Here is a 25,539-nt window from a genome sequence, read left to right on the forward strand (position 1 = left end):
TCGATGGGAGATGGAGGCTAGGTGGTTCGACTTGAATTCACCCGCTTAGACACAGCTAATCATCCGTAGCTCGGGTAGAAAAATATTTCTTTGTCTTCAATCTTGTGTTGCGTTTTGAGTTTGTTGCCTTTTTAGACCTTGGCTGCAGCTTGGGTCACGTAGTCTTGTCTGTAAATTCTTTACTCACAGGTTTTATACCCTCGTGTCAGAAGTGGGCGTAACCGCCTTTAGGGCACTTCTCTGGGCGTACCAAGTTATGAGGGCAAGGTCTAGATTTGACTCAAATCCAATTTTAGACAACTAACTTCACATTTCATCTTTACCGAAACATTCTCTTTGATTTGTACATTTTCCATACAACGTACAATGTATAAACATCAAACATACTAGGTAAACTATTGACGTTACAATGTTTTTGTAATAACGTCATCTATTAACCTTTAATAACAAAACAAAAATGACACATTTTCACATTCCATCTATTGTCATGACCACCATTGTGGATGACGGAAACCATTGTTCCAAGGTCCCTTTATTTCATTTTTAATGTTCTGAGGCTGGTTCTCCATAGTAACAGGACAAAGGAATTTGTCTGTGGCCTAAGATTTACCAGGGGTGTGAGGGGTCATAAAACCCCCACATCTTCAGACCCCTAGATCTCTCCTCCTCTGTTGGGGTTGAGAGATAATCTGTAGGGTTGTAGTCTCCTGTAACCTGACCTGATCAGGACATTCATAACAGTGTATATATACTGAGATCATGTGACAGATCATGTGACACTTAGATTGCACACAGGTGGACTTTATTTAACTAATTATGTGACTTCTGAAGGTAATTGGTTGAACCAGATCTTATTTAGGGACTTCATAGCAAAGGGCACGCACCACTTTTCGGTTTTTTTGAAACAAGTTATTTTTTTCATTTCACTTTACCAATTTGGATTATTTTGTGTATGTCCATGACATGAAATCCAAATAAAAATCAATTTAAATTACAGGTTGTAATGTAACAAAATAGGAAAAACGCCAAGGGGGATTAATACTTTTGCAAGGCACTGTACATTACATGACACTAAAACATTCTATGGCAGCCATGTTAGCTCCCAATTAAGAATAAATACAAATTTGACTGCAATATTTAAACAATTCTACTGTATGTAAATTAATTAGAAGTAGAATATAAAAAAAATGCTAAAAGTTGTAGCAACGTTCTAAACATGCAACAATTTCAACGATTCTACAGATTTACAGTTCATAAAGGAAGTCAGTCAATTGAAACATATTACTTAGGTACTGCTCTATGGATTTCGCATGACTGGGAATATTGATATGCATCTGTTGGTCACTGATACCTTAAAAAAAAGGAAACCAGCTGTTACTGTCATGTACTGTCATGTTGTGTCTTGTCTCTGTCCTTTCCCTTCACCCTGTCTCCCTCTGCTGGTCGTTGTTAGGTTACCTTTTCTCCCCCGCTTTCCCCCAGCTGTTCCTTGTCTCCTCTGACTACCCATTCACCCCGTTTCCCACCTGTTCCCTTTTTCCCTCTGATTAGGTCCCTATATCTCTCTCTGTTTCTGTTCCTGTCCTTGTCGGATTCTTGTTTGTTGTGTTTCATGCCTGAGCCAGACTATCGTCATGTTTGCTGTAACCTTGTCCTGTCCTGTCGGAATCTGCCGGTCTATCTGAGCCTACCTATGTTTGGTTATTAAAGAAGCTCTGTTTAAGTTAGTTCGCTTTTGGGTCCTCATTCACTCACCATAACAGAAGAATCCGACCAAGAATGGACCCAGCGACTTCGGATCCTCTCCACTCAGCCGTCGGGATCCAGGGAGCGATGCTAGGCAGACACGAGCAGGAAGTGTCTGCTGCTCGACATGCCGTTGAGACCCTGGCCACCCAAGTCTCCAACCTCACAGAACAGGTTCACCATCTCCGCCTCGATCCACCGGCCACTTCCAGGGCTTTCGAATCTCCGGAGCCCAGAATCAATAACCCGCCGTGTTACTCTGGGGAGCCCACTGAATGCCGCTCGTTCCTCACCCAGTGTGATATTGTGTTTTCTCTCCAGCCCAACACTTACTCCAGGAGCACTGCTCGTGTCGCCTACGTCATATCTCTCCTTATTGGACGGGCTCGTGAGTGGGGCACGGCAATCTGGGAGGCAAGGGCTGAGTGTACTAACCAGTATCAGGACTTTAAGGAGGAGATGATACGGGTTTTTGATCGATCTGTTTTTGGGGAGGAGGCTTCCAGGGCCCTGTCTTCCCTATGTCAAGGCAATCGATCCATAACAGACTACTCTATTGAGTTTCGCACTCTTGCTGTCTCCAGTGGCTGGAACGAGCCGGCCTTGCTCGCTCGTCTTCTGGAGGGTTTCCGCGCAGAGGTAAAGGATGAGATTCTCTCCCGGGAGGTTCCTTCCAGCGTGGATTCCTTGATTGAACTCGCTATTCGCATTGAGCGACGGGTTGATCTTCGTCACCGAGCTCGTGGAAAGGAGCTCGCGCTCTCCGTCGCCTCCCTCTCCGCATCACTACCATCTTCCTCTGCCGGCTCGGGTGCTGAGCCCATGCAGCTGGGAGGTATCCACATCTCGACTAAGGAGAGGGAACGGAGAATCACCAACCGCCTCTGTCTCTATTGCGGTTCCGCTGGTCATTTTGTCACTTCATGTCCAGTAAAAGGCCAGAGCTCGTCAGTAAGCGGAGGGCTACTGGTGAGCGCTACTACTCCTGTCTCTCCTTCAAGATCCTGCACTACCTTGTCGGTCCATCTACGCTGGACCGGTTCGTCAGCTTCCTGCAGTGCCTTAATAGACTCTGGGGCGGAGGGCTGTTTTATGGACGAGACCTGGGCTCGGGAACATGACATTCCTCTCAGACAGTTAAAGGAGCCCACGGCCTTGTTCGCCCTGGATGGTAGTCCTCTCCCCAGGATTCAGCGTGAGACGCTACCTTTAACCCTCACTGTTTCTGGTAATCATAGTGAAACCATTTCTTTTTTAATTTTTCGTTCACCTTTTACACCTGTTGTTTTGGGCCATCCCTGGCTAGTTTGTCATAATCCTTCCATTAATTGGTCTAGTAATTCTATCCTCTCCTGGAACGTCTCTTGTCATGTGAAATGTTTAATGTCTGCTATCCCTCCTGTTTCCTCTGTCTCTTCTTCACAGGAGGAGCCTGGTGATTTGACAGGGGTGCCGGAGGAATATCACGATCTGCGCACGGTGTTCAGTCGGTCCAGGGCCACCTCTCTTCCTCCACACCGGTCGTATGATTGTAGTATTGATCTCCTTCCGGGAACCACCCCCCCCCGGGGTAGACTATACTCTCTGTCGGCTCCCGAACGTAAGGCTCTCGAAGATTATTTGTCTGTAGCTCTTGACGCCGGTACCATAGTCCCCTCCTCCTCTCCCGCCGGAGCGGGGTTTTTTTTTGTCAAGAAGAAGGACGGGTCTCTGCGCCCCTGCATAGATTATCGAGGGCTGAATGACATAACAGTGAAGAATCGTTATCCGCTTCCTCTTATGTCTTCAGCCTTCGAGATCCTGCAGGGAGCCAGGTTTTTCACTAAGTTGGACCTTCGTAACGCTTACCATCTCGTGCGCATCAGGGAGGGGGACGAGTGGAAGACGGCGTTTAACACTCCGTTAGGGCACTTTGAATACCGGGTTCTTCCTTTCGGCCTCGCTAACGCTCCAGCTGTCTTTCAGGCATTAGTCAATGATGTCCTGAGAGACATGCTGAACATCTTTGTTTTCGTTTACCTTGACGATATCCTGATTTTTTCACCGTCACTCCAGATTCATGTTCAGCACGTTCGACGTGTCCTCCAGCGCCTTTTAGAGAATTGTCTTTTTGTGAAGGCTGAGAAGTGCACTTTTCATGCCTCCTCCGTCACATTTCTCGGTTCTGTTATTTCCGCTGAAGGCATTAAGATGGATCCCGCTAAGGTCCAAGCTGTCATTGATTGGCCCGTCCCTAAGTCACGCGTCGAGCTGCAGCGCTTTCTCGGCTTCGCGAACTTCTATCGTCGTTTCATCCGTAATTTCGGTCAGGTGGCAGCTCCTCTCACAGCCCTTACTTCTGTCAAGACGTGCTTTAAGTGGTCCGTTTCCGCCCAGGGAGCTTTTGATCTCCTCAAGAATCGTTTTACATCCGCTCCTATCCTTGTTACACCTGACGTCTCTAGACAGTTCGTTGTCGAGGTTGACGCGTCAGAGGTGGGCGTGGGAGCCATCCTTTCTCAGCGCTCCCTCTCTGACGACAAGGTCCACCCATGCGCGTATTTTTCTCATCGCCTGTCGCCGTCGGAACGTAACTATGATGTGGGTAACCGCGAACTGCTCGCCATCCGGTTAGCCCTAGGCGAATGGCGACAGTGGTTGGAGGGGGCGACCGTTCCTTTTGTCGTTTGGACTGACCATAGGAACCTTGAGTACATCCGTTCTGCCAAACGACTTAATGCGCGTCAGGCGCGTTGGGCGCTGTTTTTCGCTCGTTTCGAGTTCGTGATTTCTTATCGTCCGGGCTCTAAGAACACCAAGCCTGATGCTTTGTCTCGTCTCTTCAGTTCTTCAGTAGCCTCCACTGACCCCGAGGGGATTCTCCCTGAGGGGCGTGTTGTCGGGTTGACTGTCTGGGGAATTGAGAGGCAGGTAAAACAAGCGCTCACTCACACTCCGTCGCCGCGCGCTTGTCCTAGGAACCTTCTTTTCGTTCCCGTTCCTACTCGTCTGGCCGTTCTTCAGTGGGCTCACTCTGCCAAGTTAGCCGGCCACCCTGGCGTTCGGGGTACGCTTGCTTCCATTCGCCAGCGTTTTTGGTGGCCCACCCGGGAGCATGACACGCGTCGTTTCGTGGCTGCTTGTTCGGTCTGCGCGCAGACTAAGTCCGGTAACTCTCCTCCTGCCGGCCGTCTCAGGCCGCTTCCTATTCCCTCTCGACCGTGGTCTCACATCGCCTTAGATTTTGTCACCGGACTGCCTTCGTCAGCGGGGAAGACTGTTATTCTTACGGTTGTCGATAGGTTCTCTAAGGCGGCTCATTTCATTCCCCTTGCTAAGCTTCCTTCTGCTAAAGAGACGGCACAAATCATCATCGAGAATGTTTTCAGAATTCATGGCCTTCCGTCAGACGTCGTTTCGGACAGAGGTCCGCAATTCACGTCTCAATTTTGGAGGGAGTTTTGCCGTTTGATTGGGGCTTCCGTCAGTCTCTCTTCCGGCTTTCACCCCCAGTCTAACGGTCAAGCAGAACGGGCCAATCAGACTATTGGTCGCATCTTACGCAGTCTTTCTTTTCGTAACCCTGCGTCTTGGTCAGAACAGCTCCCCTGGGCAGAATACGCCCACAACTCGCTTCCTTCGTCTGCGACCGGGCTATCTCCTTTTCAGAGTAGCCTCGGGTACCAGCCTCCGCTGTTCTCATCTCAGTTCGCCGAGTCCAGCGTCCCCTCCGCTCAGGCTTTTGTCCAACGTTGCGAGCGCACCTGGAAGAGGGTCAGGTCTGCACTTTGCCGTTATAGGACGCAGACTGTGAGGGCTGCTAATAAGCGTAGAACTAAGAGTCCTAGATATTGTCGCGGTCAGAGAGTTTGGCTCTCCACTCAGAACCTTCCCCTTAAGACGGCTTCTCGCAAGTTGACCCCGCGGTTCATTGGTCCGTTCCGTATTTCTCGGGTCATTAATCCTGTCGCAGTTCGACTTCTTCTTCCGCGATACCTTCGTCGCGTCCACCCGGTCTTCCATGTCTCCTGCATCAAGCCCGTCCTTCGCGCCCCCGCTCGTCTTCCCCCCCCCCCCCCCCATCCTTGTCGAGGGCGCACCCATCTACAGGGTCCGTAGAATTTTGGACATGCGTCCTCGGGGCCGTGGTCACCAGTACCTCGTAGATTGGGAGGGGTACGGTCCTGAGGAGAGGAGTTGGGTTCCCTCTCGGGACGTGCTGGACCGTGCGCTGATCGAGGATTTCCTCCGTTGCCGCCAGGTTTCCTCCTCGAGTGCGCCAGGAGGCGCTCGGTGAGTGGGGGGGTACTGTCATGTACTGTCATGTTGTGTCTTGTCTCTGTCCTTTCCCTTCACCCTGTCTCCCTCTGCTGGTCGTTGTTAGGTTACCTTTTCTCCCCCGCTTTCCCCCAGCTGTTCCTTGTCTCCTCTGACTACCCATTCACCCCGTTTCCCACCTGTTCCCTTTTTCCCTCTGATTAGGTCCCTATATCTCTCTCTGTTTCTGTTCCTGTCCTTGTCGGATTCTTGTTTGTTGTGTTTCATGCCTGAGCCAGACTATCGTCATGTTTGCTGTAACCTTGTCCTGTCCTGTCGGAATCTGCCGGTCTATCTGAGCCTACCTATGTTTGGTTATTAAAGAAGCTCTGTTTAAGTTAGTTCGCTTTTGGGTCCTCATTCACTCACCATAACAGTTACGAATCCCTCTTGGCCCGACAGTCTAGGGGGGATGGTAGTGAGACCCGTAACATAACTCATGTAAATTATAATTGTGACAAAGTAAGTGTGAACGAAATAACCACGACAACCAAAATAATACCGTCAAACTCAGGGTTTATTTATAAACACACGGTAATGGGGGGGAGCAGGAAAAGGGGCTGAGCTGGACCCAAGGAAAGAAACAATAAGTATTCAAAACACCCCTAAGCTAGACTAGCCTATTTCAACAACAGCTAACTAACTAACCAAAAATACAGTGGGTGGTCCGCCCAGTTCTAACTAGTGTATTTAACAAAATTCACCTACGGGTAGTGTATGCCCATGGGCGACTTGTCTTGGTTTCCCCCTTTTCCCACCAGCAACAAACAAACACCATAACCAAAACAATACTCACAGGAGATGACAAAGTGATTTGGAGGTGCTCAAACAAAAGAAGAGGTTAAGACGCAAAGAGAGAGATCTACATACATGGCATTTACAAAGAGATTGAGCTACTGAAATCTATAAAGAACAGAGATCTACCAACATGGCATTACAAAGAGATTGAGCTCAAGAGCAAACAAATGATGGGGTTTTTAAACCATGGGGAAGGAACTGTGATAGGGTAGGAAACAGGAGGAGGTGTGTCTTCTGATTGTTGATTGGATTGTTGACTGATTGGGGAGTGATGATTTTCACCTGTGAGGGGAGAATGAGAGAAAAGAAACACACACACACACAGGATACACACACAGGATAACTGTATCATTAACACTCCCACCCTTAAAAGAGCAACCCCAGGGGTTGCGACTACAGTATTTAAATGAACACTCACAACAAAACAACAACCTTGCAAAACATACAGAAATCATCTTCACACACGAGACAAAGCATCTGCCAACACATTATCTGAACCCTTTTTGTGGCGGATCTCCAAATTATAATTCTGTACAATCAGCGCCCAACGCATAAGGCGCTGGTTCTGGTTGTACATACGGTGGAGAAAAACTAAGGGGTTATGGTCAGTATATACAATCACGGGTAGGACACTGGAACCAATGTATACTTCAAAGTATTGCAGAGCCAACAACAAAGCAAGAGCTTCTTGTTCTATTGTCGCATAGTTTGTTTGACATTTATTAAATTTACGTGAAAAATAACAAACGGGATGATCCACTCCACTCTTGTCCTGCTGCAGTAGAACAGCACCAGCACCTCTGGCACTAGCATCTACCTCAAGCTTGAACGGTTGTTCAAAATCCGGAGCAGCAAGTACAGGGGTACTACATAAGAGTGCTTTCGCTGATTCAAAAGCTCTCTTACAATCAGGGGACCACACAAATGGTCTTGCCGGACTGAGCAAATCAGTCAATGGAGCAACTACCGCAGAGAAATTTTTACAGAAGCTACGGTAGTAGCCAACCATCCCTAAAAAGCGGCGTAGCTCTCGTCTGGTGGTAGGTGCAGGGAATGCAGTTATAGCCAAGACCTTGGCATCAACAGGGCGCACCTGTCCATGGCCAACCTCTTTACCGAGATAGGTAACAGTAGCCTTCCCAAACTCACACTTTGCCAAGTTCAGGGTTAGAGAAGCAGCTGCCAACCGTTCACATACTACCCTTAGCAAGTCAACATGATCTGACCACTCAGACGAATAAATCACTAGGTCATCAAGGTATGCACTACAATTAGGAACGCCAGCTAATACGGAGTTAACCAGTCGTTGGAAAGTGGCTGGTGCATTTCGCATCCCAAAAGCCATGACTGAGTACTGTAGGAAGTTGTCTGGGGTCACAAAGGCAGAAATCTCTGAAGCACGTGAAGTTAACGGAACCTTCCAGTAACCTTTTAAGAGGTCCAACTTAGTTACATACTTAGCAGCACCAATAGTATCGATACAGTCATCCAGTCTGGGTAACGGGAACAAATCTGGCATTGTGACAGAATTTACCTTTCGATAATCCGTACATAACCTGGACGTACCATCAGGTTTAGGAACCAGAATGCAAGGAGAACTCCAAGGGCTGGAACTTGGCGTAGCCAGGTCATTCTCCAACAAATATTTCACCTCATCCCTCATTATCTTCCTCTTGGAAGCGTTGATACGATATGGGTGTTGCTTGATAGGTGTAGCATTTCCAACATTAATGTCATGTTCCAACACATTTGTGCGAGTAGGAACATCATTAAAGAGACATGGAAAACTGTGTAATAGCCTCACAATATCATTAGCCTGTCCATCCGTTAAATGAGCCAGACCTGACTGGATAGACCGCAGCATTTCTGAGTTGGGCAATCTAACACACTGCTGCTGAGTATTGCGCAACTCCAAGCCATCAACATCATCAATTTGACAGTCCACTATCATCGCAGTAGTAGCAGAGGAGACAGCAGTACCTTCCTCTGTTTTTGAACTATCTAACTGTGTGATGGGTCGGGTGTGGTATGCTTTCAACATGTTAATGTGACACACACGAGATTGGCGTTTTCTATCAGGAGTTTGAAGCACATAGTCAGTTTCACTTATTTTCTTTTCAATTAAATAAGGACCAGAGAAACGAGCTGACAGTGAAGATCCTGGAACAGGTAATAACACCAGTACTTGGTCACCTGGCTGTAATGGACGAGAAACAGCCTCTTTATCATAGTGTCTTTTCATGCTCCTCTGTGAGGAAGACAGAGCTTCCTTTGCAAGAGCACAAGCTTGGTGTAGGCGCTCACGAAAGCGACTAACATAGTCCAACACATTCTCATCTCTGGTACACAACTCTTGGGACAAGAACTGTTCTTTAAGGACTTTCATTGGTCCTCTCACTGTGTGACCAAACACTAGTTCAGCCGGGCTGAAACCTAGGGACTCCTGCACAGTTTCACGAGCAGCAAACAAAACTAGAGGAACTCCCTCATCCCAATCTTTCTCAGATTCCAAACAATATTTACGTAGCATAGACGTCAGTGTCTGATGCCATCTTTCAAGCGCACCCTGAGACTCTGGGTGATAGGCGCTTGATACACGGTGCGTAATTGATAAGGATTTCAACACCTGCTTGAAGAGCTTGGATAGGAAATTGGTACCTTGATCGCTTTGTACCACCTTAGGTAACCCAAATGTTGTGAAGAATTTTATTAAGGCTTTACTCACTACCGGGGCTGTAATCCTTCTCAGAGGAATAGCCTCGGGGTATCTTGTAGCCATACACATTATCGTTAACAAAAACTGGTTACCCGATTTTGTCTTCGGTAACGGTCCAACACAATCAACCACCACATGCTCAAATGGTTCACCTATGACAGGTATGGGACACAGAGGAGCGGGAGGAATAACCTGATTTGGTTTTCCTGTTATCAAACAGGTGTGGCATGTCCGACAGAACTGAGCCACATCTTGTTTTAAACCCGGCCAAAAGAAATGTCGAAGGATCCGATCATACGTCTTTGTAATTCCTAAATGACCAGACCACTGGTGATCATGAGCAAGGGATAACACATTTTGTCGAAAGGCTGTAGGAATCACTATTTGGTAAACAGCATTCCAATCTCCACCCGGGTCAACATGGGATTTCCATTTACGCATGAGGAGATTACCATCAATGAAGTAAGCCACATTCTTCTTCTTCACCTCTTCTAACGAGACAACACTAGAAAAACATTTAGCAAGTTTGTTGTCAACCTTTTGGTTAGCAATCAGCTGCTCACGAGTGACTGGTAAATGTATTGCATCAGCAATAAGTTCAACGTTCTTTGATTCTTTCCTGGGCTGTTTGTCAGAGGTGATCAGCTTCTCAGAGGTATCACACAATCCATCCTCTTGATCATCCTCTTTGAACAGAACAGTGTTCAACAAATCTATCACGTCACCCTCTTGTAGTGCCTGAGCACGAGTGACAGCACAAGCGGGGAACACATGTGGATAACTCTGTGCCAACTCATTCGAGAGAGAGTGGTCACTTTTATCCAATACTTCCAATACGGGTACTACCTTTCCTCCGGCAATATCGTTACCCATTATAAAGGTCACACCTTTCACTGGCAACATAGGACGTACCCCCACTCTGAATATTCCACTGATTAACTCAGAGTGTACTTTCACAAAGTGCAATGGCACTGGGACAAAACCCATTTCAATACCCTGCACTAACACACTGGAACCACAGTATGTATCGTCAGATAAGGGCAACACATCAGACAATATAAACGACTGCGCCGCACCAGTATCTCTAAGGATTTTAACCGGACGCTGAGACGCTGAGACGCTTCGTCATTCGTTAGGGACACAAACCCCTCGAAAATGAATGGTTCATAACTGCGGTCGGGGACTGAGACGTTCAAACTACAGTTACCCTTAGGCACCTGTTTTGTTGCAGACCTCACAACCGTACGAATTAGAGCAACACCTGTTGGTGGCTTGGCACGAAGAGACATCCCTTGTTTGCGTTTAAGCAGGAAGCAATCATTAATCATATGTCCTACTTTATGACAATAGAAACAGGAACGCTCAGTCTTCTGGCGTGCTTGATATACTACTGCTGGCCGACTAGGGCTAAAGGTAGGAAACTCAGTGGTTCTACTCTCAGTTTGAGCCGAAAACACACTCTTGTGCGTCAACACAAACTTGTCTGCCAACACAGACGCTTCTGCCAGGGAGGATACTTTCTGTTCGTTTAGGTAAACTACAATGCGTTCGGGTAAGCAATTTTTAAACTCTTCCAACAAGATTAACTCCCGGAGAGAGTTGAAATCAGTTACCTTACTAGCAGCATGCCATTTATCAAACAGATTTCCCTTGTCTCTAGCAAATTCCACATAAGTCTTACTAGAAGACTTTCTATGAGACCTAAATCTCTGTCGGTATGCCTCAGGCACAAGCTCATAGGCACGAAGAACAGTAGCTTTGACTACTTCATAATTCAAACTGTCCTCTAGAGGTAGCGCTGACAAAACCTCTTGGGCTTTACCAGTTAATTTACACTGAAGTAATAGACACCATACCTCTTCAGGCCACTTCAATGCTACGGCTATACGCTCAAATACACAAAAATAGGAGTCAACCTCCGACTCTCTGAACAAAGGTACTAAGGCAATCTGCCTACTAATGTCAAACGTGTTTGAGGACACAGCTGGTGAGGACGACTCACTAACAGGAACAGTAGGAACGAAGGCTAGCCTCGCTGTCTCTGCCTCCAGTTCCATCTGGCGCATTTTAAACGTCATCTGCCTCTGTTCTCGTTCTCGTTCTTTTTCTGCCTCAATTTTACACATCTCCAAATGCTGCTGTTCTTTTTCTGCCTCAATTTTACCCATCTCCAAATCTAAATGCCGCTGTTCTCGTTCTTTTTCTGCCTCAATTTTACACATCTCCAACTGGAGAGTCTCTCGCCTAATTTGGGCTCTCTCTTCCACCTCTAGTTGGAACTGTGCTAAATGGACATCCCTCCTGGCATCACCATTTGACAGTGGGGAGAGTGGTTCAAAATGGTACAATGTGGCTGGTGTTTTAGCCTCGCCCTCATTCTCAGATACCAATGGGCTTACAGGAGCAGCAACATCCCCTACAGGGGTAGTATGCTCAGGCAGCGGTAACACAAGCACCTGCTCTTCCAACAATACATTTAACACCAGCTTTTTAACCTCCGACTTAACTACATTCTGTGGAATCGATACTGAATAATGGTCAGCCGAGGTCATTAAATCAACTCTACATTTGTCAAAAACCTCCCATAAAGGGTTATCCAAAAAGGACTTCAAATCAAAAGTAGCCATCTTACACTACTTCACAAGAGCCAACAAAAATAGCAAACACTAATGCTACTTCAGCTATAACGTTCAACACTGAACTATACCACTATCAACAATCTACATGAGCGGCATGGGTGTCAGTAAAGACATATCCCGGATGAGCCCCCACTTATGTTACGAATCCCTCTTGGCCCGACAGTCTAGGGGGGATGGTAGTGAGACCCGTAACATAACTCATGTAAATTATAATTGTGACAAAGTAAGTGTGAACGAAATAACCACGACAACCAAAATAATACCGTCAAACTCAGGGTTTATTTATAAACACACGGTAATGGGGGGGAGCAGGAAAAGGGGCTGAGCTGGACCCAAGGAAAGAAACAATAAGTATTCAAAACACCCCTAAGCTAGACTAGCCTATTTCAACAACAGCTAACTAACTAACCAAAAATACAGTGGGTGGTCCGCCCAGTTCTAACTAGTGTATTTAACAAAGTTCACCTACGGGTAGTGTATGCCCATGGGCGACTTGTCTTGGTTTCCCCCTTTTCCCACCAGCAACAAACAAACACCATAACCAAAACAATACTCACAGGAGATGACAAAGTGATTTGGAGGTGCTCAAACAAAAGAAGAGGTTAAGACGCAAAGAGAGAGATCTACATACATGGCATTTACAAAGAGATTGAGCTACTGAAATCTATAAAGAACAGAGATCTACCAACATGGCATTACAAAGAGATTGAGCTCAAGAGCAAACAAATGATGGGGTTTTTAAACCATGGGGAAGGAACTGTGATAGGGTAGGAAACAGGAGGAGGTGTGTCTTCTGATTGTTGATTGGATTGTTGACTGATTGGGGAGTGATGATTTTCACCTGTGAGGGGAGAATGAGAGAAAAGAAACACACACACACACAGGATACACACACAGGATAACTGTATCCGTAACACCAGCTCAGAAAACTAATCAGTGTCTGGTATGACCACCATTTGCCTCATGCTCATCTCCTTCACATTAAGTTGCTGTTGATTGTGGCCTGTGGAATGTTGTTCCACACCTCTTCAATGGCTGTGCAAAGTTGCTGAATATTGTTGTGAACTGGAACATGCTGTCCTACACGTTGATCCAGAGCATCCCAAACATGCTCAATGGGTGACGTGTGTTGAATATGCAGGCCATGAAAGAACTGGAACATGTTCAGCTTCCAGGAATTTTGTACAGATCCTTGAAACATGGGACCATACATTATCATGCTGAAACATGAGGTGATGGCAGCGGATGAATGGCACGACAATGGCCTCAGAATCTCGTAACGGTTTTTCTGTGCATTCAAATTGCCATCGATAAAATACAATTGTGTTCATTGTCCGTACTTTATGCCTGCCCATACCCTAACCCCACCGCCACCATGTGGCATTCTGTTCACATTGTTGACATCAACAAACTACTCCCCCACACAACGCCATACATGTGGTCTGCGGTTGTGAAGCCTGTTGGGTGTACTGCCTAATTCTCTAAAGTTACACCGGAGGTGGCTTATGGTAGAGAAATGAACATTAAATTCTCTGGCAACAGCTCTGGTGGATATTCCTGCAGTCAGCATGCCAATTGCACGCTCCCTAAAAACTTGAGAAATCTGTGGCATTATGTTCTGTGAAAAAACTGCACATTTTAGAGTGGCCCTTTATTGTCCCCAGAACAAGGTGCACTGGTGAAATGATCATGCTATTTAATCAGCTTCTTGATATGCCACACCTGTCAGGAGGATATATTGTCTTGGCAAAGGAGAAATGCTCACTAACAGTGATATAAACACATTTGTGCACAGCATTTTAGAGAAATAAGCTTTTTGGAGCATTTCTGGGGAAAAAACATTTCAGCTCAGGAAACATGGGACCAATGCTTTACATGTTGCGTTAATATTTTTGTTCACTGTATATGGCTCTGACCTGAACTGTGTTGAACATGACGACCCTGTTATAATGGCAGCTGTCTGACGCTCTGTTGAGAGACGCTATCAACACTGTCATTCCTTAAAAGGTACAGTTGAAGGATCTTAATTTAACCCTGCTTCCCACAGCAGGAAACTAATCCTTCAGAAACAGGAAATGTGAATGATTGTGTGGATTATAACAAATGGTAATTTTTGTAGGGAAAATTAAGTCTGACAATTTAAAGTGGAAATTATCAACTTTAGAAGCCTTTTTATACCTTGAATACACTACATGTTAGCATTACCTACTATGCCTGGAATGTCCTGCAACAAAAGGGTGATCAAATTAAGATCCTACATCTGTACAGTACATACACATGTAAAACATGCCCTCTAATTCTCTACATTGACAATATCTTGTGGTGGTGAGCCATTCCAAAAGGTGAATAAGTTATAAGAGTTGTTATTAAGACGGTGCTATCACTGTTCAACATTTCTGCCATCACCCCCTTGGTAAAGAAACCATTCCTTGACCAAGACCTCTCAAACTACAGGCCATTTCTACCTAAAGTTCTGGAGAAGATAGTGGTAACTCAGTTTCACTCACACCTCAATGCCCTTGCACAGTACTGAGACAGCTCTGGTGAAGGTTATAAATGACCTGCTCATGGCTGCAGATACAGGATCTCCCACCATCTTGATTCTTCTGGACCTCAGTGTTGCTTTTGATACAGTAGATCACACCATTCTATTGCAGCGCTTCAAAGAGCACATTGCCATCTGTGGGACTGCACTAAACTGGTTTAACTCCTACCTCTCTAACCACAATCAGTACATCACCCTCGGTGATGCAAGATCAGAGGACTCCATCATAGCCTTCAATGTCCCACAAGCAGGACCCGACTAACGCATTTGGGCCCTGGGGCACTTACATTCAGCACCCCCAAAATAATTATAATACATTTTTTAGGAAAACATTTTTTGGGGGAGTAAACAGCTAACTTCCCGCATTTCAATGCATTTTGACATAGGACAGAGAGAAAATTTTGAAGTCAATTTACACATTCTGTCATTTATTATTTATTATTATTAATTTGCTATCTGCAGGGCTCTGGGAACATGCCCTGCATGCCCGTTCGGTAATCTGGCCCTGCCCAAAAGAGTCAGTGTTAGCACCTATCCTCTTCCTGCTCTACATGCTCCCACTTGGCCAGATCTTCAGACAGTACAGTGTCCAATTCCACTGCCCAGCACACGACACACATTAAAACAAAGCCTGATACAACATCTGATGTCAACATTGTCCAACTGTCTGGAAGAGGTCAAATCTTAAAAGCAGAACAACTTCCTCCAACTCCAATATTGATTATGGGAACGTAGTACTTGAGGGCCTGCCTGCCATTTAAATTCCTCATCTACAGCTCATTCAAAACAGTGGCGCATCGATTCTGACAGAAACAAAGAAGTCTGCCTACATCACCACCATCCTTGCTGATCTCCATTGGCTACCTGTTCCTCAAAGACTTGATTTTAATATTCTCCTCCTCTTCTGAAAAACTCTAAATGGCATCTGACCCAGCTACCTGTCAGACCAATTCTCCCCCATGAACCTCCACGCCCCCTACGTTCAAGCCACGTTAAACTCCTCCATGCCGTCAGGACCAGGCTCCGCACAATGGGTGACCGTGCCGTTTCCTCCCAAGCACCACACCTATGGAACTCCCTCCCAAATAATGTCAGGGCTGTTCAGACTGTTGGGGCTTTTAAAGCAGGCCTTAATGTTCTTCTCTATCATCAGTCCTATCATCTGTCCTACCCTTCCTCCTACACTTTGATTGTTGCTGTTATGATTTGGTTAGACACACAGTACATATTTGTTTTTGAACTACTTTTCAATCTTTTATTAAATGTTATGCACATTGAGATTGTTCTTGTATAATGGATGATCCAAGGAAAGGGTAGATGGGTTTTGAATAATTTAAGAAAGAGATAATAATTTCTTGGGGTCAATTTCCAATTATTATTAGTCAATTCTATAGTTTGGGAAACACCAGTGATTTAAGTTAGAAGGTAATGTCATCTAAAACAATAACATGTTTCCATTAAGTGGAACTATGTCCAAAATTGAAGTAGATCCAAGTAAATGTTTTTAGTACCAGCAGCAACTTTTTGAAGGACCTAGCAGATTTGTTAACCAACAGGTTTCATATTTTGACTAGCTGATGTTACAGGGACAGTCAGTACAGGACATATGTCCAGTTCACTGGTCACGATGGCAACACCCACCCGTAGCATGCGCTCCAGCAGGTGTATCTCACTGATCATCCCTAAAGCCAACACCTCATTTGGCCGCCTTTCGTTCCAGTTCTCTGCTGCCTGTGACTGGAACGAATTGCAAAAATCTCTGAAGTTGGAGACTTTTATCTCCCTCACCAACTTTAAACATATGCTACCTGAGCAGCTAACCGATCGCTGCAGCTGTACATAGTCCGTCGGTAAATAGCCCACCCAATTTACCTACCTCATCCCCATACTGTTTATATTTATTTAATTTTCTGCTCTTTTGCACACCAATATCTCTACCTGTACATAACCATCTAATCATTTATCACTCCAGTGTTAATCTGCAAAATTGTAATTATTCGCCTACCTCCTCATGCCTTTTGCACACAATGTATATAGACTCTCTTTTTTTTCTACTGTGTTATTGACTTGTTAGTGGTTTACTCCATGTGTAACTCTGTGTTGTCTGTTCACACTGCTATGCTTTATCTTGGCCAGGTCGCAGTTGCAAATTAGAACTTGTTCTCAACTAGCCTACCTGGTTATTAAATAAAGGTGAAATAAAAAAAAATAAAAAAAATTGCAATAGGTCAAAATGATAAGATTCCCAGAAAGGGGCTCTGGGATTGTTTACTTTAGAAGCTGCCTATTCTGCTTAACAGGACACTGTATCATCTGATGTGTCTGAAGTAAGATGTTTTAAGACTGACTAAGTTTACCAATGATTCTGTATATCTCCCTTTGAAAGGCTTCCTGAGGCAGGTGCCTTAATAATAAGCAGGTTTAGCATAGGTGGAGTTGCGGTATAAGTTAATAGACCAGTTCCAAACCCCTCTGCTAATAACAGCTAGTTTCAGGTTTGACTACATTTCCCTCCCATTAGGCTCTTCTTCTCTGATGACTTGATCCACACTGTGGTTAATGCACCACGTTGTTGCCCTTCCCGTCCCCACTCAGACCACACCCAGACAGTCCATTAACATTTTGCCATGAGAAATAGTTTTTTGCTAAAAAACAACTATTTTTGTTTCTTTTTGACCCCTTTAATAGAAAAGTATTACAATAAGTTCCAGTTGTTAACTAGAAATAATTTAATATTGAGATAAAAAAAATAATTAATCAAATAAAAACAGCTGCATTGGGCCTTCAACATGCAGGAAATTCGTTTTAAATGCAATAGAAAATTACTCCTATTTACTTCAGAGAAACCTGGGCTTGGTTTGCACTCTGTTAACCCTGACAAAAAGTTACACTTCCAGTGTAGCAAGTAAGACAATTGACTGCTTTTGCGAGTCCCCAGTATAGCTCCTAGTCCTAAACTAATCTACTGGAATTATTTGCTGTTTGGTTATTGTTTAAAAAAATCACCTGCTTAATGCGGCAACCCTGGAGCAGAGCAGGCTCAACCAGCCCGGCTGCCAGAAATGCCAGAAATTGTCCATCTCTTAAACAATGCGGATTAACCAGAAAACTCAGTTTGAGGTTTACTGGAATTCTTAACAGTTTTGTTGTTTTCAACAAACAACTTTAGAGCTAGCTCAACTTCCCAAATGACCAGTTTACTTTCCCCAGGCAATTGGACAACTCTGCTTCAACTAGATTCAGTAGTTTTACCAAGTTACCATCAGGAGAAAAATAAATTGTCCACAATGGGACCTGTGGTGCCACCTCTGCTCACATCTTTCATTAAGCCATTTTGAGAAAGAACCAAATAAAATAATAAGCCAATGAATTAATCGCCACATTCATTAATCTATAATAAATATAATATCGTCGCTGTCTGATGAAAACCTCTTATTTCCAAAATGACTTTACAGGAAATATTTTTTTTTAATTACCATATTTTTTTCATTAACCAACATACAATTTTGGAACTTCAAGAAGCTATTTCGATATATGTTATTGGTACTAGTCATGAAATGTTCAGAGTGCATTGAGGGGAGTTACTTCTTTAAATAAATGTACAAAAAACATAAATTGGCAAAAATGGAGTTCATCAGACAGTGACGATATAAACCTTCATAAAAATATGTTTGATCATAATATTTTATATGAGACATACTAGGATAATCCAAATAAAAGGAAAAATAACAACAACTAAAAGTTCCCACTCCTTTCTTTTTGTATAGAATATGCTTTGATTGTTGATCAATATACTATTATGAAGTCGTCAATAGTCAGTTTTCCATGCCAAGTATTGTTTTTACGATACATTTCTCAAACTCATACACTCATGCAATACAGGCCTACTTCTTTAGACGGTTTTAGGCTATATAAAAATCAGACTTTTCACATAGATCTTCCGCCGGAGATCCCAAGGATGCCCACGAAGTTGTAGCCTGATGTTGAATAAGCCGAAATGTCAAAGCTAGTCACGTCCTTCTTATCTATGTGAAAATGCTGAAAATCTGAAATGGACATCTTTTTTGTTATTGTCTTTTAAAGGGGCAATCTGCGATTGCTACATACATTTTTTTTGAGAGAGACAAATAATCATGTTTTTTTGCAAAATGCTATATTTCCACCTCACTCTCAGAAAAATAGGTAGTACTGCTAGGTTTTACACTCTCAAATGTAACAAATAACTACATTTAAAAAATTAAAATAATTAATAATAATATTATATTTGACATTTTAGTCATTGAGCAGATGCTCTTATCCAGAGCGACTTACAGTAAGTGCATTCATCTAAAAGATTGCTAGGTGAGAAAAGCACATATCACAGGACATGAACAACAATGGATATATAGCATTTTGCAAAAAATAAAAAATAAATGTCATACACATCTAAAAATCTATGTGATGGCAAATCTGAAAACGGTAATATTTTAAACACACATGAAGGTACCCATAAGCAATCATTACTGACAAGAAAAACACAAATGTGAAAAGTTGGTGGATATAGCTTTTTGGAAATAAACTCTTCAATTGCAAACAAACACTGTAGGCTATAGCCTCAAAACATGGTCAAAACTATACGTTTTACATAATGGATGATCAGTCCTTGCATCAATAGTACTGTCTATAAATTTGAGGATGGTTACATTTATTTCAGCCCCATCCCGCATCTGTTTACCAAAACCAAGGCAGGGTGAACACTTTGTTATTGTTTTAACTAGAGATTGCCCATTTGAGCAGAGAGATGAAACTCATAATGCACCTTGTCTTGGTCATTTATGCATCACAGTTCCACTTCATGGTCATGGAAAGGTAGTCTAACGTGAGACAGATGCACCACATAACATATCATAGGTTGCACAGAAGGAAGCCTGGCATTGACTCTGTGTGGTTGATGTTGTTACAATTTGAAATTCACCTGTGAGAAACACACACACACACACACACACACACACACACACACACACACACACACACACACACACACACACACACACATAGTTTGATAATAAGACCTGAAAAGCACTGGCCTGTCGTGCAGGTCAGCAGTATTTGTTGGTTGTCCAAATATTAGGGTCACTTGCCCCAAAATGTGAAACTAGTTGTTTGAATGCAAAAATGGCATCATAACTTGTCTGTCTTTAATCAAACAACAGCAAGGAAACAGAAAAATCTAATTTAATGGCCTGCTACATTGTATGCATAACATTTGCAGAGTGAGACATGCACCTGTGTAATGATCATGCAGTTTAATCAACTTATTGATATGCCACAGCTGTCAGGTGGATGGATTATCTTGGCAAAGGATGAATGCTCACTAACAGGGATGTAAACACATCTATGCACACAATTTGAGAGAAATAAAAGTTTTGTTGCATATGGAATATTTCTGGGATATTTTATTTCAGCTCATGAAAAATGGGACCAACACTTTACATATTACGTTTGTATTTTTGTTCAGCATACAGTGTCTTCATCAATATTGACACACTGACACCATCCATCCAGTGTCTGATTCTGAGAGAAAAAGAGCAAACAGAGAGGGCAGTAAAGGCAAGTAAGTTTCCCCTTTCCCCTACCAGCATCACTCAACGCTGCCTTCAAGAGCTCACTGGTCTCCCGTCCCCGCCTCCATGGGAGGGGCCACAGAAGGAGCATATTAACACGGTAGCGTTCGGAGTGAATAGGAAGACCTACTATTGTAACAAGGTGAGAATAACGTTGTCGATCAATACTGCATTTATGTAGCCTAAGTAAACAGTTTAGCATTAATGTTGGAATTTAGAGTTTAATGTAAAACAATAGCTGTGGATATGTGATGACTGGTTCACATCTAACGGCCGATACTGTTTTAGGCCGTTTTAAGACTTATCTCTGCTGTTTGAGGTAACGTTATTAAAATTCCACATGTTAATTAGCTAAAGACTTGCGACGAGACGGATAGGCTACGTGTTACCAAAATAACATTGCGCTTTCTGTGTTCCGGGTATTATTTTTGCTGCAGTTTTTTTTTTACATAAACGTGGTGTGTGTGTAACCTTTTAATTTAACTTGGCAAGTCAGTTAAGAACATTATCTTGGCTAGCAGTTATGTGGTCTGTTTCTGGTGCATGTATTTCATGGTTCTCGTTTGCTACGACACATGGCTACAGCAGTGGCAACGTTGTTTTGTTTTCGTAATGTTTAACCCAAAGGCCGGCAGAAGGCGATATTGAGTCGTGTAATTTTTACCATCCAAACGCATTGATGGGAGCCGTCAATACATTAGTATCCCTTGTGGACCGGCTCGTACCAAAATGCTTCGATTTTCTCATTAACTTTATTTAATGCAGAGGGGGTGCGTACTTTCCTTATGAAACACCATTTTCCACCACTATGCTAATCCCAGATGGTGCGTTCAGCCACTCTGGTTTAAACTCAGACCAGAGCTGTTAGAATACCCATACTAACATACTGTATACGACATACTTAATGAGTATATACTATTAGTTAATTGTAGGATACTGTAAACGAACAGTATCCTTTCAGTTGAGTTTACTAAATTAGCTCTTTGCCAGTCTACCTGTCTGTTTGTAAATTCAGAGTGTTTAGCACACTGGACGCTCCAGAGTAGGGTTGATTTGAGTGTTGTAATATAACCGGAGTCAAGCACCCAATCTAACGTTGGCTAGCTACTTCCAGACACGCATGAGACCACAGACCATTTTACTCGCCCTAGCAGAGCTGTTTAGGCAGTTCTCATGTTGTCCGTTGGTGACTGCAACTGCTGCTGGCAACAATTTAATTACGTTTTGTTTGCTGACGTTTACTGACACCGCCCATATTCAACTGGTGTTGAGCGCTCGTAAATGTAATTATTCTGCGTTTATAGGAGTGTGCTCTGAAATCGGAGTAACATTAGATAGCCAGAGCGAATTTACGAAAGCCCCTGAATGTCGATTGAGAACGCACGACTACACTATTTAGCTAAACTAAGAATGAGTCAATAGACGATGGGTAGTTAGTTAGCCTATAGTTAATATACTGGCACGTTTGATATATATAAGTAGCCAACTAACGTTAGGTGGCTAGCTAACAACAAAGTTACCGGTACTATTGTAAAGCTATGCTATGTGGTTAGTAATTTGTTAGGTATGCTGTTCTTATCAGCCAACACCGTGTAAGGTAACTTATTTGAAAAGTCCTTACTTTATTACATTGCTCAACATTTTCATACATTTGTCATTCGTTACAGCACTACATTTGTATTCGCTCTCTTTATACGTCCGCTGCATATTTTCTTCAAATCTGAAAACTACGTGAAGCCACGTCCATTTACTTATTAAGAATTGCATTACGGGCCCTAAAGTACTGAAATAGTGTCCTCTGCATGTATACTTAATATTTTGGCGAATTTAGTACGACATCCGGGAACTTTTGGCATACTAAATATATCCATACTATGACCAATAAGCATACTATATACTCAATCACGTCACAAATAGTATGAGTATTCGAACACAGCTCAGGGGTTCCGTTTCTTTTAGCGTGCTGCGTTAGCAACATCGCATTAGTGGAAACCAAGACTGTTTTAAAGGCAGACCTGGTTGTAACTAGATATGTTCGAGTCATATCGGAACATTTTAGCTAATCCTTAACTTATGCAGCAGGTTAGGATAATTAGGTTATCTTAACCTGTTGTAGGCCTATCTGAACCGTGCTTTAGAATGATCAGTGACCCGATGCTTATCACATATTCTCTGGGGATTCTGCACTTTTCCACCCTCCCTCCACACCTGGCTCTTTACCTGTACCAGGTGGTGTTGACTAGAGGCATTGGTGTGTTGCCTGGACACAGTCCTTTAGAGACTGATGTGGTGATACTCAGGAGGCCAGTGTTTATCATTTGGCACTCACTATAGGTTAAAGCATTCTGCCCACACCCCTACAGAAATGGGATAATGCCATTGTGCTTTATTTTAGAAATGATCATGGTCCTGTTCCAACATCTCCAAGTCATACAGCATTATTAGTGTGTTTTTGCTACCATAAAAGGTGACTGGAGAGAATTTAAGGTGGGTTGTAGCCTCGCAATATGGACGTGTGTGTGTGTATCGCGTACGACAGTTTGCTAAATCCCAATTTGTTGCGCATGCAAATCCTAGAATCTCCACATATGCCAGAATTTAGTAAGCAATTTACTCTGTCGATAAAGGCGGCCTCAGGCCTTTAAATGTTAGATTCTGCTGCTGGGAGGTCATTCTCACGTCATGCTCACCGGTCTTCGTTGTCCCAAATTGCACCCGATTTCCTATGTAGTGCACTACCATTAAACCAGGGCTCTGGTCAAAAGCAGTGCACTATATTGGGAATAGGGTGCCATTTGGGGACACTGTTGTGTACTTTACCTGATGCACTACCCGACATGCCATGTGATGTGTATTGATGAGAAAACGATAGGTGTTTTGTGACGGGTACAATCTAGAATTCAGTTTAATCTATCTGCTTGTTGTGCATCACTGTCTCCATACTGTAATTCTTGTCTGTCTGTTGCAGGAGTCATGGTAAAGTGCATAGCCATAGTTCTGTCAGGGTGTGGGGTCTACGATGGGACAGAGATCCACGAGGCGTCGGCTGTGCTGGTCCACCTCAGCAGGGCTGGAGCTAAGGTAAGGACTCTTTAACGTTTCTATGGGTAGTTCAAACTCAAGCTTCTCATGCTAACCTTCTGACTGTAGAAGCAAAATCTATAGTTAGATTCCTGTGACAACTTCAAACATCCTCTAGTGTAGAAAGTGGTGCAGAGTTGGCATTGACGTGCATGCTATCAATCTATATGCCTCTGACTGCTCCTTTTACTGCTGTACTTCTAATCGTAGTCTCCCCCTGAGTGCTTGTCGTTGGGAATGCAGGTTCCAATCTCATTAGCATGGACACTACTATGACACTCCTTCTAGCCTGTACTGTAGATGTACAGTATTGACAGTCTAAACCCTCATCACCTCAGGTCCAGATGTTTGCCCCTGACGTGGATCAGATGCATGTGGTGAACCACTGCGAGGGGAAACCCACGGCGGAGAAACGCAACGTCCTGCAGGAGAGCGCTCGTATCGCCCGCGGTGATGTGTCAGACCTTACCGAACTGGACATTACCGCTTTTGACGCCCTCGTCATCCCAGGTAAGCATTACTCCTTAATTTATACCTTCATCATTATGTACCTCAATCACTATCACTCCATCCTATACCTCCGGCACTATCATTCTTCCATTATCATCAGCATACAACCCTTACTCACCCTTTACCTTTCCAGGACCTGGGCTGGTTTCCACTGCTCTCTACTGTGCTCAACCCAACTGTTGTGTCCTGTAGGTGGTTTTGGTGTGGCCAAGAACCTGTCTGACTGGGCTGTGAAGGGGAAGGAGTACACAGTTCAGCCCCAGGTAGAGAAGCTGATTAAGGGGTTCCACGGAGTAGGCAAGCCCCTGGCTATGTGCTGCATCTCCCCTGTCCTAGCTGCTAGGGCCCTGCCGGGATGTGAGATCACTGTGGGACAGGACAGCGAGTGTGAGAGGTGGGTTACTGTGTGTACAGTATGTCTGTTTGAATGTAAGAGGTATGTGTTTTTAGCCCATGCTGTTCTTCTCCCTCCCACCACTAGATGGCCCTATGCCCAGACGGCAACCACCATGACTGAGCTGGGCTGTAAACACGTGAATAAGAATGTGGGGGAGGTGCACGTCGACGTAAAGAACAAGCTGGTCACCACCTCTGCCTTCATGTGTAACGCTCCAATACACGAGGTGTTTGATGGGGTGGGTGTCATGGTTACCGAGCTGCTCAAACTGGCCTAGAAAGTCTGGGAATCAGAATGATGATTTTGTTTTTGTCCCAAATGGCACCCTATTCCCTTGTTGTAGTGCTTATGGGCCCTGATCAAAAGAAGTGCACTGTATAGGATGTCATTTAGGACTCTCTTAGAATCATGTTTGTTTTCCAGGAGACCATCCTGATCTGATTTTACTACAGTGTCACTTACAGGATTGTTTAAGAAGCTGAAACAGACATCAGAAGCTACATGTTTCTGTTGCACCATATGTACTGTGATCAAAATTGTAATAAAAGTGATGTAAAATAATCAATTCTGGAATGAATGACTTATCATTAGGGGTTCAAGCAGCGCCGTGGGGTGAAATCCAATTTGTATGTGTTTTATTATTATTATTATTAGGGGTTCAGCAGCGATGCTTGTGCATCCTTATTTCGATGCCAAACTTCCACTGGTGTGTGTGTGGCCAAAGAGCTCTATTTTCATGTCATCCAACTAATTTAAACTGCCGTTTGCTAAATGGCACTTGGATTGAAACCCATGCTATGGTCAAATTATATGCACACCAGTGGTGGGTTTGGCGTTGAAATAAGGATGCATGAGCAGAAAAGAACCCCATACCTACCGTAAAATATGGTGGTGGATCTTTGATGTGATGGGGATATTTTGCGTCCCCTGGAATCGGATATTTCAAGACACATTTCAAACAACCTTTGTAGGTGTGCTATTTTGTTTTTCGCATTGTTTGTAATTTATTTTGTAGTTGTTGCTAATGTCTCTTTATGACTGAAAAATGGCTTCTGGTTATCAGAACAGCGACTTGACCTTGAACTAGACAGATGTTTTTCTTTGAATCCAACGCAAAGGATATACAGTGCCTTGCGAAAGTATTCGGCCCCCTTGAACTTTGCGACCTTTTGCCACATTTCAGGCTTCAAACATAAAGATATAAAACT

The 25,539-nt window shown here is 43.8% G+C and overlaps 1 protein-coding gene across 1 annotated transcript; it reads left to right on the plus strand.

Moving 5' to 3' along the window:
• Nucleotides 1-20,386: 20,386 nt before the first annotated feature.
• LOC139382394 (glutamine amidotransferase-like class 1 domain-containing protein 3, mitochondrial) lies at nucleotides 20,387-24,896 on the plus strand. The gene is made up of 5 exons (XM_071126405.1): nucleotides 20,387-20,485; nucleotides 23,312-23,424; nucleotides 23,763-23,934; nucleotides 24,127-24,328; nucleotides 24,416-24,896. Exons 2-5 carry the CDS (start codon nucleotides 23,317-23,319, stop codon nucleotides 24,606-24,608), a joined length of 675 nt encoding a protein of 224 aa, XP_070982506.1. The 5' UTR covers nucleotides 20,387-20,485; nucleotides 23,312-23,316; the 3' UTR covers nucleotides 24,609-24,896.
• The last annotated feature ends 643 nt before the right edge of the window (nucleotides 24,897-25,539 follow it).

This window comes from Oncorhynchus clarkii, chromosome 24 (genome assembly GCF_045791955.1).
Source record: "Oncorhynchus clarkii lewisi isolate Uvic-CL-2024 chromosome 24, UVic_Ocla_1.0, whole genome shotgun sequence".
Taxonomy (NCBI): Eukaryota; Metazoa; Chordata; class Actinopteri; order Salmoniformes; family Salmonidae; genus Oncorhynchus; species Oncorhynchus clarkii.

What these genes read in the sequence shown, in the direction of transcription:
- LOC139382394 (XM_071126405.1), top strand. Translation starts at nt 23,317, where the DNA reads ATGGTAAAGTGCATAGCCATAGTTCTGTCAGGGTGTGGGGTCTACGAT. An exon ending in TCAGCAGGGCTGGAGCTAAG is followed by an intron (nt 23,425 to 23,762) that starts GTAAGGACTCTT and finishes TCATCACCTCAG; the next exon opens with GTCCAGATGTTTGCCCCTGA. An exon ending in CAGGACAGCGAGTGTGAGAG is followed by an intron (nt 24,329 to 24,415) that starts GTGGGTTACTGT and finishes TCCCACCACTAG; the next exon opens with ATGGCCCTATGCCCAGACGG.